The following is a 10,723-nucleotide window of genomic DNA, read 5'->3' as shown; positions in this document are numbered from 1 at the left end:
CTGCATCCGGGCTTCTGAGCGCTGGACTGGGCAGAGGAAGCTCTGGGAAGCAATGAAGACCTGCAGGCAGGGCAGGGACTGGACTTGCGTACCCACCGTGGCAGCTGCCTGGGCAGGAGGGGAGCCACTCAGGAGGGCTGCGGGGAGGAAGCAGCCACCTCCACACCCTTAGTGGGAAGGGTCTGGCCCACACATGCAGAACAGGTGGTGTGGCTGCCCCCACAAGATTCTGTGGGGGAGGGAGGGTGATGCTTTTCACTTATTCATTCTTTTTAGAGCCCTAGGCCCTGGCTAATTCTCAGTTAATTCCATTAAATCTTTACCCGCCACTGCAAGGCCTGGGGCAGGGTCTGGGTGGCCAGGGCCTGAAGAGCGGTGCCTCAGCCAGGAGGGGCAGGACTCCACGCCTTCCCGCCCTTCCCAGCCCACAGGCAGGGACCAGATGGGCGGCAGGAGGCAAGCAACAGGCTCAGGGTGGAGGTCGAGAGGGGCGGGTCACCAGCCCAGCCAGCAAGAGGCAGGCTTCTGGGGCCTGCGGCCACAAGGGTGGACACTGGGCTTCCCAAGCTCCCCAGGGAGAGGAGGGCAAAGGCCCAGGCCCGGGAGAGGAGTGGCCGCCAGGCCGTGGGGCTTCAGGCCCCGAGGAGCTTCTTGACCGTGTAGCCGGGCAGGCTGTAGAGGAAGAGGGCCAGCAGCAGCAGCCCCAGCAGCGCCAGCACGACCTTGACAATGAGCCACTTGTAGCGCGTGCAGACCAGGTACTTGATGGACTTGAGGGGGTTGAGGAACCAGACAAAGGCGGTGTCCGGCCGGCTGGGGGGCAGAGGGGGAGCCGCAGTCAGGCACCCCATGCCCTCAGCCCTTCTAGGGCCCAGCAGGCCCTGTCACAGCCCTGGTCCCAAAAGCAGTGCCTGCTGGAGCCAGGGTTCGAGCCCTTTCTAAGCACCAGCTTTGCTGCTTCCATTCCCTGGGCTCTTTGGGCGACCGTCTGGCGCCCGGGCTCCTCCCAAGGCTGAGAGGGGTTTGGGGCAGTCGGGCAGCCCTCCAGCCTGCACCCGGCTATGGAAAGGGCCGCCAGGGCTGGTTACTGGGAAGCCCCTCCACTCCCCAGCTCCCAGTCTGGGCTCCAGGGCTGCTCCACGCGGTCTTTGGGAAGCTGGCATGTCTCAACCTGATGAACACGAGGGTCGGAGGAGCCCCTGTGGGACTCACGGCGCTTGCTGCTCTACCTTCTGCTCGGCCGCCCGGACCAGAGGGGCTTGCTAAGCTTTGCCTTCTGTTGTCGGCGTTACGAAAACAGTTGGTTTTAGAAGACATTAAGATAGAAAATTCATGTACCGAAGAGGCTTTTTCAAACTCCTGTCCCAGCGACCCCTGGAGGACACACACTGTGCCCTCCAGAACCTTCGGGGCAGAGCGGGGCTCCTCTCAGGGCACCTGGTTTCCAAGCCCAGGGGCAACCGACAAGTGAGGCCCCTGCCTGAGTCTCAGTTTCCTACTTACACAGTGGGCTTAATCGCAGGCCCTGCCTCCAGGGTTGGTGAAGGGTAGGGAGAGAGAGGCAGGTGCCCGGCTAGGCACCGTGCCCGGCCCCTCATGGCTGCTCTAAGCTGAGGGGACTGGATGGAGAGCTTCCCTGTCCTACTCGGCAGAAAACGGCTCTGGGCCGGGAGGCGGTGGCTGGTGGGAGCTAGCAAGGCCTTGCTGGCTAGTCCTGGCCAAACCCTTCCCCGTTCCCCGTCCTCAAGTCAACTGCTTTCTGCCTATGGCCCCGGGTTAGAGTCTGTCAGTCCATCCCCAGGACAGGAAGCAGCGTCCTGCCCAGAACACTGGGTGGGCAACTCGAAAACCTAAGCTGGGTCTTAGCCCCGATCTGCTAGATGACCTCAGGCAAGTTGCTGAGCCCCTCTGGCCTAACACGCACTCATGTACGACAGGCATTTTGGTTCTGAGAGCCTACAGGACTGTTTGACGGCTTGAAAGCTGCCGCGTGTGCGCATACTTTTGTGTGCCCGTGTTCATTGTGTATGTGTGTGCCACACATGTGTGTGCCACATGCTGCCAAGCTCATCGGCCCGAAGTCCAGAGGAAGAAGTGAGGCGTCCTGGAGCCGGCAGGATTCTAGGCTCAGGCCCCCAGGGCCTTCTTGGCCAGGCAACCAGGCACAGAGTAGACGAAGAGAGCGAGGAGGGGGAGCAGCCGCGGTGTGCGGAGCCTGCTGCAGTGTGCGTGCCACAGGCAGTGGCGGGCAGACTCGAGAGGGTTCAAGAACCAGATGAAGCTTGTGTTTGGCTGGCTGGAGCAGCAAGAGGGGGGAGTGCAGAGAAAGGACACAGAGGACAAAGGCTCGGGGTGTAGCGGGGGCCTTACAATGGCTGTGGGGGGACCCTGGGCTGAGTGTGTGCACTTCTGGGCACCTCCCCTGCCATCAGGCCTGCCTGGGGTTCCCCACTCCACCACCGCAGCTGCTGGCTGGTTCAGAGGAGGGCTGGATTCCAGCAGGAAGCAGAGAGGGAGGGGGCTCCCCTGCCCAGAAAGGGACAGAGAGCCGAGGTGCCTGCAGAGGGGGAGCAGGAAGACCAGAAGGTTCTGGCCCCTCCTTCCTGTTCCCGTGCCCCTCCCCCCAGACCACGGCAAGGGGGCCAGGCAGGCTGCCCACTCACTTGGGTTTCTCTAGGGGGTCGGGTTCATTGCGGGCCAGGCCTACAGGATTCTTCTCCGCCTCCTCGGCTGTCAGGAGATGCAACTCCGCCTCCACTTTGCCCTGCAGAAAGGAACAGAAGGATCCCCGCTTTCAGGCCGGGCACTGGGCCCTCAGCACCTCAGCCTGGCCCAGCCCGGCCCTCCGCCCAAGCAGCGGTGGTCCCCACCGTGAGCTCGAACTCATCATTCTCATTGCGGGCCAGGAGGGGCCACCAGCCTTTGACGCGCTTCTGCTTGAAGATGGAAACCAGGGGCACATCCACCTCGCCCAGGGCCATCTCCATGGTGCACTGCTTGGCTGTCTTGGCGCCCCGGGGAAACCGGTTCAGGTCCAGCTCGATGGCCCCTGTGGCAGCCTCGGAGTCAGCTCTGACGGGCTGGGTTTGGGTTGGCCCCCCCTGGGGTGGGCTCCCCCTGCCTCCACCTCCCCCCGCCACCCGCTCCATTCCCCAGCCCTGCACCCAGGAAGTCGTCCGCGGAGAAGTGGTCAGCGTCCCAGATCTGCAGGGTGAGCCGTGCCGGGATCTTGTACTCCGTCTCGTCCCAGGAGAACATGGACTCCTTCTTGGAGATGACAATCTTTTCCTCAGCGGCCAGGTAGTCGAAGGGAAACAGGTAGCGCCAGTTGAAGTTGCCCTCACCGGTGAGGGAGTGATAGTGGACATCTGTGTCCTGCTTGTCCTCCTGCTGGCCCTTCAGCCACCTGCCGGGTGCCATTGGCTCCAGGCCTGCAGCCACCTGCAGGGAACCCCCTCCCTCCTCTCCTGCCTCCCAGGAAGGTGGGCTCATCCAGCCCAGTGGGTCCCCCCACACTCCCCCCTGCGGCCAGGGGCCCTCTCACCCACCCCCGCACAAAAATGTCGCTGGACTTCTCCCCAGTGAAGAAGTCATCGTCCTCCAGGACCACCTCGTCCGTGTTCCACACGATGACCCGGAGCTCGTACCTGGGCAGGGGAGAGTCTGGCTGGCGGTCTGGAGGAGCGGGCTGCCCCAGGGTCTTGGGTATAGATGGGGCAGATAACCGAGGGGATCCTGGGGACTTGGGGCAAGCATGGGGTCTGGGCTAGGTTGGAGCGGAGAGAGATGATTCAGGGAAGGGGGTGAGGAGGGGGAGTTGAGGGGACGGGGATGTTGGGGCCCTGGGTGAGGGAGAGAAGGTCACCAGCCAGCATGGCTGCTGAAGCCTGTCTGGCCGTAACGCCAGGACCCAGAGCAGACTCCTGGACAGGGAGGCTGGCCAGGGCTGGGAGGGGCAGGGGCCACTGCTGGGGGCTGCCGAGCCCAACCCTGGTCTCCAGAGGCCAGAAGACACTCCAGTTCTAACACAAGTGTACATTTAAGCCCAGCAGCTGGCAGTGGACACCCATGGAATCTGGTTTCCTTTTTGTCCTTGTCCCCGAAGAGAATTTTTCCCCTTGAAGTGTAATTGTCACTATAAATCGGAGGTTGCATTTCAACCACTAGGAGGGAGGTTGAGTCACACCCTTCACATGACTTGGAGTGCGGCTCTCCCTGGAGTTACTGAGTTACACCCTGACTACAAGTCCCAGGTGACACAATGGGGTGCAGTGTCCCCTAGTGGCCGGCCCTGGGACAGCACACTGGTGACCTCAGACCTGGAGGCTCTTCCAGGCACAATGTGCTCTGTAATTGGCAGGACCCAGTGCAAAATGGAAATGTGGGACCCCTTGTTAAAAAATTAAGAATTTAAATATTGCCAGGGCCCCCCTGAGTGTGTTACTTCCCCACCCATGCCCTTGGCCCTGGTTCCAGGCCCTGAGGATGTCAGAACTGGCAGCAACTCCATCCATCCTGCCATTTTATAGATGGCAAAACTGAGGACCAGGGAGGCAACATGACCTGGCCAGGGTCAAGAGGGAGAGGCAGGCAGCTCGGCGCCTGATCCAGCGCTCTTTCCACTCTCCCACCCTCGCACCTCACTTCTGCGTATCTCCCCGGCAGGGCTTACTGACCACCTGGAGTAGGGACAACACAGAGCAGGCCCAGGGGCAGTGGCCGCTCTGAGGATGACCGTCCACTGGAGGGCGCTAGCAAGCGCGCAGCGTCTCCCGGCCTCACCAACCGCACACCAGGGATGTGGCTCTGGGGGTGAAGGGGACCCACCCAAAGCCGGCCCCCCTGCCGGCTCGATGGGTTGCTCTCTTCCCCCCACCAGGCCACAGGGGAAGCACCGCTGACGAAGGTGATGCGGGTGATCCGAGCCTGGGGCCCCTACAGGAAGGAAGGTCATGGAGGGGTGGGGAGGGGTGAGGGTGGGAAGGAAGCGGTGCTGGGCCCCAGAAGCTCACTTCTTGGGCTTCCGGGGGGAGATGTCCAGAGGCGTCCCCGGGGCCGGCATGTCCATGGGGAACATATCCACCCACAGCTCCAGGCGGCCCTGTGGAGGAGGGGGCGTGGCAAATCTCCCCACGGACTCCCCCTGCCCAGGGAGGCCAGCTCTCTTCTCTGCCCTCCACCCCCAACCTTTGTTCCCTCAGGACCCAGTTCATCAATTTTCATCCTCGGAGCTAGAATTCCAGGAAGTGCCTGCCAGGCTTTTGGGAATGTGGCGAATGAGGATCCATTTTTAGGGACTCAGGTTGGGCCTCCCTGATCCCAGGTACTGAAGAACCTCAGATCCCGGCCAGGCGAGTGTCACCTGCTCGATGCCCGGCTTGTCGGGGTTGAGCAGCGGCCGAGTCTCCACGTGTTCGGGCACCAGGCGGCAGCCCACGCGGGGCATGTCCTCCCAGTGCCTCAGGGCACACAGTGCCACGTGCTCTTCTGTGGGCTTCCTCTGACCTGTGGGTGCGGGTGGGTCAGCGGCGCACGGCCTCAGCAGAACAGGAAACCTGTGCTGGGTTAGACTCGGGCACGAAGAGGCCCTGGAGCCATCACCTGTCCATCCTATCTCCTTTTTACTGTTGGGGAAACTGAGGCACAGGGGAGAATTGGCTTGCCCAAGTTCTCAGCTGCCCCATAAGGCCCAGCAAGACCTGTGTCCTCAGGTTGGCTCTGACCAGAGAATCCTGCGGGGCTGCGAGAGCAGGGAGGGCAGGAATCCACTTCCTGGCCCAGCACCCTGAAGGTGGCCGGCAAGAGTCCCACAGCACACATGCCTTCCTAGTCTCTGGGAAGTGCCACATGGGCAAAGCAGTGGCGAGAGCCCAGGGCTTGGAGTCAGATCTGGGCCCACCCCCTCATTCTGCCTCTGAAGAGCCATGTGACCTTGGGCAAGTCACTGAAACACTTTGGGTCTCAGGGTCCTCATCGGCAGAACAGGGTGATCCTTTCTACCCTTCAGGAATTCTGAGAGGGAGAGAGAAGGCCCCAAGTGGGCAGGCATAGTAGGACGGGGTGGAAGGGCAGAGGCTGGGCAGACAAGGGTGGGACTCTAGGCTGATGGGTAGAGGGTCTAAGGAGACCCCAGTATAGACCTCGAGGTCCTGCCACAGGGAAGTGTGGGTTCCTCCTGGCCTCTGACCCCCGCCCCACCCGTGGCTGTGTCCAGAGCCCTGTTACCATTCTCATCCTCGATCTCAGAAGGCCCAGTGAAGACATGGTTGGACACCTTCACTCTCCCGGGGGGCCCAAAGTGGGGGCCGTCCACCTTGCCTTCCTTGCAGAGGCGGGTCAGAATCTGGCTGGGCTTCATGGGGTCCCGCCAGATATTGTAGCCATGTCTGTGGGAGGGGGCACACAGGCTTTGTGGGACTCAGGGTGGGGCTGGGCCCATCCCCAGGTGGTAACTGGTTCCAGCCAGTTCTCTTAAATTGGCTGCTGCCTGTGTCAGCAAGTGGGCCCCACCTGAGCCCCTAGGGCTGCTGGAGGCTGATCCCTCCGACCCCAGGCTCCAGCCTCACACGCCCAGTGTCCCCAGGATGAGCCTTTAGCCTCCCCTAACGCAGCCGAACCCATTCCCCAACTGTGCCCTCGCCTCTGGTACATGGAAGACTCCCGTGAGGACACTGATAACCAGACAGGTTAGGGATGTGACTTGAGTCACGCAGCCTGTCAGTGGCAGAGGCTGGCCAATCCCCAGTGGATTCTGCCGAACAGTGCTGCCTGTCCTCCCAGCCCACTGTTCTCTCCTTGCCCTGCCCCCTCTGTCCTGGAATCCTCTGGCTCTCTCCCTGTCTTAGAATCCAGAGCCGGTAGGGAAGGAGGCCTGGCCTGGGACAGAAACCGTCATAGAGCCACCCTCCCAAATCACAATCTCTAATCCTGTCTTCAGTGTCAAGATGCAGCAGGCGCCCCGCCCCGCCCCACGCACAGGGAGTAGGTCTGGGCGATGCCGCAGGTGGCACGGTGCTTGCTGTAGAAGCGGTTCTCCAGGTCGATCTTGGTTTCCCCAATGAGGTCGTCGGTGCCTACCAGATCCCAGTCGTACACGGCCACCGTCAGCATGGATTCCATGGGGAATGAGGCCTCAATGTCAAAGGACCTGGCGGGTGGGGGTTAGAAGGGCTGAAGGTCAGGGTGGGGGTGGGGTGGGTGTGTGGGTGGGTGTGGGGCTGGGCAAGCCGGAGGGGGCCGGATGGGGGCCTGGGGAACACCAGGAGGCCTCACTTCCCGAAGACAGGGTTGAGCTGCTTGGAGATGTAGTTCTCCTTGTCTCGGATGTCTGTCTTGCCCAGCCGGATGGCGATGTAGGGGTCGGCTTTGCCATTGATGTCTGCTGGGTGCAGGTCTGTGGCCTGGGAGAGGGGAGGGGCGCTCCTGAGCAGCCTCCCCACACATCCTGCTCATCTTCCAGTGCCGTCACCCCCTCCCTGGTGGCCCCATGACGGCAAAGGGTAGAGGGCTGGACCAGAGACAGGAGACTTGCTCCGCGACCCTGGGCAAGTCACTGCCTGTCTCAGGTCTTGGCTTCCTCCTCTATAAAAGGTGGGAACTAAGGGCGCCCGGGTGGCTCAGTCCGTCAAGCATCTGCCCTTGGCTCAGGTCAGGATCCCGGGGTCCTGGGTCTAGCCCCGCGTCTGGCTCTCTGCTCAGTGGGGAGTCTGCTTGTCCCTCTCCCGCTGCCCCTCCCCCCACTCATTCTCTCTCTCTCAAATAAAATCTTAAAAAAAAGAGAAAAATGTGGAAACTAGACCAGATGACCTTTCTGGTGTCTCCCAGTTGGGGCGCTCACTTTGCAAGTGCTTTAACTCCCCCTGGGCAGGGCAACTGGAGACTCTGGGAGAGGATCTGAGGGGAGTCTTACCCTGACCACATAGACTCGGACCAGCACATTGATGGGGTCATTGCTGGGGATGCCCTGGAACATGCCGTAGGTGGGGTCGTAGCCAGCTTCCCGGGACACGTCCTCTGGGAGTGGCACTTTGTACATGCAGAGGGAGCCCTGGGGCAAGGCAGGGGCGTCAGGGTGCAGCTCCCACAGGCAGGGGTGGCACTGAGGGTCTGCACCCTGCTGCTCAGGGCCTTAACCCTTTAGTTGCTGGATCAGAGGGAAGTCCGGGGGTTCTGGAAGGAGTGGCCAGGGCAATGTGGAGGCTGGGGCACTCAGGGCAGATGCTCTTTTTTTTTTTTTAATCAGCCCAGAAATATTTTCATATTTTACCAATCAGTGTGTAGCTGACAATTCCACTTGACTGTCAGCCCTGGGCTTGGGGTGGCCGGGGAGAGCTCAGGGTTCAGGGCCCGGGCTCACATCCTTTGCTGACCTTGAACCGGCCCACGATGCGCTCCTCCTCAGTGCAGCCGTCCTCGTCATCTCCTGTCTTGCCCCGCAGCAAGTTGAAAGTGTGCAGCCAGTCCTCGAAGTTGTCAAATTCGGACTCCAGTTCCTTGGGGTACACCTGAGCGGGGCCAGGACGTCCAGGGGACAAGCCATGACCACTGGCCTCCGTCTCGCCCCATCTGCCACCTCCTGCCCCAGGTAGGACCCCACGGCCCTGGTGGGTCTGCTCCCAGACCCTCACCTTGAGCTCATCAATCTTGGGTTTCTTCTTCTCAGGGGCCTCAGAGCCCTGGCCGGTGCCGGGGCTCTGGGTTCTCTTCTTCTTCTCTTCCTTTCCGGCCTTTGCCTTCTCCTTGCCCTTCATCTGCCCCTTCAGGCCTGGCCAGAACCAGAAAAGGAGGCTGTGGTCAGTTTGGGGCAGAAATGACGGGGCACAGCCCTGGACCAGCTCACTCTCCTCCCTGGCCCCAAGCTACTTGTCTGTCACATTAAGAGGGCTGTTCTCTATCAGCATTTCCCAAACTACATTCAGTGGAACACCAGCTGTAGATGTTTCTGAACTGTTTTAGAAGAAAGGGTACATTGTGGTCAGATAAGCTAGAAAAATATTTTATATCGTATCTCCAATTTAGAGACTTATAATAACATTTGTGTATTAAAGGCACTGGGAAGTCCTGTGCCGAAAGGCCCATCTAATCCATTTGACCGAAGAGTCCCTTTTCCCTCTGGAATACCCATTAACAGTGTTCCATGGTAAAGGTCTGGAAAATGCTGGAGCCCTGAGCTCCCTTCCAGCTCTGATGTTCTGCGGCTCTATACGTCTGTTCATCCTTGTGGCTTGTTGAACTGGTTCGGGCACAAGCCACTCTAGTTGAGGGCCTACGCCTGCTCCTGGTGCCCAGAGAGGGCTGGTGATAGCTGCCTGTGGCTGCTGCAGCCGTGCGAGCCCCCAGGAGGGGAAAGAGAAGCAGCCGGTGTGGCGGGCAGGGAGCCGGCCCTAGGGGGCACAAGGGGAGGCAGAGACCCACGGTCCCAGGCTCACCCTCAGTGTTGTCCACCTCCTCCTTCTCCTCCAAGTCAGTGCCTGAGGTCTCTTGCTGTCGAAGTTGCTGCCAAAAGATGAGGTGAAGAGGAAGGAAGGTGGGCTTCCTGGGGAGGGGTCTTTTGACCCCAACTGTGGTCTCAGACCAGTCTTAAATACTTAGAAATTCTTTTCAAGCACCTGGGTGGCTCAACTGGTTAAGCATCTACCTTCAGCTCAGGTCATGATCTCGGGGTCCTGGGATTGAGTCTCAGGGTCCTGAGATCGAGCCGTGTGTCTGGCTCCCTGCTCAGCGGGGAACCTGCTTCTCCCTTTCCCTCTGCGCCCCCCACCCCGGCTCGTGCTCTTTCTCTCTCTCTCAAATAAATAAATAAAATCTTAAGAAAAAAAAAGAAACAAACACTTTCCTACTGGGGTTCAAACTCATCACGTGCTCTGTGTAAGTGGGTTAAAAAAAGTTTATTATGTGTACAATATGACTTAACTGTAGTCAGGAGTTCATGATTCTTTAAATTATCACTTAAAAATAAAATGCATTTTAGTGTTGATTCTTAGTGGCATTATTCTTTTTTGAATATAGAAAAGTATAACTGAATCAGAAAATGTGTTTTCTTTTCCTGCAGTCCACCCCACCTGCTGGAAATCACAGGGTTTCAACTAAGGCGCCACCTAGTGGCAGATCTTGCAAATTACAGGAGTAGGGACGAAAAAACAGGCTGCCCCTTGGAGCTCCAGTGTGGCCAGCTTGAAACCAGATGATGGTGGGAGAAGGTGCAACTAGGTGACCCCCAGTTATCTGCCCTCCTGCTCTTTAGAAGTTTTTCTGGACACACAGACCTGTTGCCAGAGATTACATTTCCCAGCCTCCCTTGCAGCTAAGTGTGGCTACAGGGACTAGATTCTGGCCAACATGAGTGGAAATGATTTGTGCAAGTTCTGCGTTGGGCCCTTAAGAGGAAAGGAGTGTGCTTCCTCTTCTCTTTGCCCCTTCCTGTGCTCTGGTATTAGGACCTGAGGGTGAGCCATCTCTAACCACACAGATGCCAGCAACAAGTGGCAGCGTCTTAGTTTCTGCCACCATTATGTCCCCGTACCAGCCTAACACCACTGAGACATAGGAGAAAGAAAGAAGCTTCTGTCTTGTTCACACCAATCTAACTTGCTACAGCAGCTTAGCCAGCTAACCTAATGTGGACGGTAAACATCACACACAGCCTGGGTCACAGAAGGGGCCTGGGGAGAGGGGGCGGCTGGATCCACTCAGGTCCTACTGAGGAAACACACCACAGGCACAT

General features: G+C 59.4%; 1 protein-coding gene across 7 annotated transcripts in view; it reads right to left on the bottom strand.

Annotated features, from left to right (window-relative positions):
* Window positions 1-50: 50 nt before the first annotated feature.
* Window positions 51-10,723, bottom strand: part of OTOF (otoferlin) — a 95,018-nt gene continuing 84,345 nt past the window's right edge. For 6 of the 7 annotated variants that reach the window (XM_034659782.1, XM_034659785.1, XM_034659784.1 and 3 more), the window contains 14 exons: window positions 9,429-9,495; window positions 8,628-8,764; window positions 8,370-8,504; window positions 7,910-8,047; window positions 7,273-7,400; window positions 6,977-7,147; window positions 6,226-6,386; window positions 5,363-5,505; window positions 5,013-5,101; window positions 3,549-3,647; window positions 3,165-3,406; window positions 2,871-3,049; window positions 2,664-2,764; window positions 633-813 (listed from right to left, as the gene is read on the bottom strand). In XM_034659782.1, coding sequence (XP_034515673.1) covers window positions 633-813; window positions 2,664-2,764; window positions 2,871-3,049; window positions 3,165-3,406; window positions 3,549-3,647; window positions 5,013-5,101; window positions 5,363-5,505; window positions 6,226-6,386; window positions 6,977-7,147; window positions 7,273-7,400; window positions 7,910-8,047; window positions 8,370-8,504; window positions 8,628-8,764; window positions 9,429-9,495 — 1,971 coding nt within the window. Of the gene's footprint in view, window positions 814-2,663; window positions 2,765-2,870; window positions 3,050-3,164; window positions 3,407-3,548; window positions 3,648-5,012; window positions 5,102-5,362; window positions 5,506-6,225; window positions 6,387-6,976; window positions 7,148-7,272; window positions 7,401-7,909; window positions 8,048-8,369; window positions 8,505-8,627; window positions 8,765-9,428; window positions 9,496-10,723 lie in introns of all 7 variants that reach the window. The other variant, XM_034659779.1, reaches the window with a different exon arrangement.

The sequence above is a fragment of the Ailuropoda melanoleuca genome, chromosome 4, assembly GCF_002007445.2.
Source record: "Ailuropoda melanoleuca isolate Jingjing chromosome 4, ASM200744v2, whole genome shotgun sequence".
Classification (NCBI taxonomy): domain Eukaryota; kingdom Metazoa; phylum Chordata; class Mammalia; order Carnivora; family Ursidae; genus Ailuropoda; species Ailuropoda melanoleuca.
The sequence above is the reverse complement of the archived record's forward strand: the minus strand, read 5'-3'. Positions and strand labels throughout refer to the sequence as shown.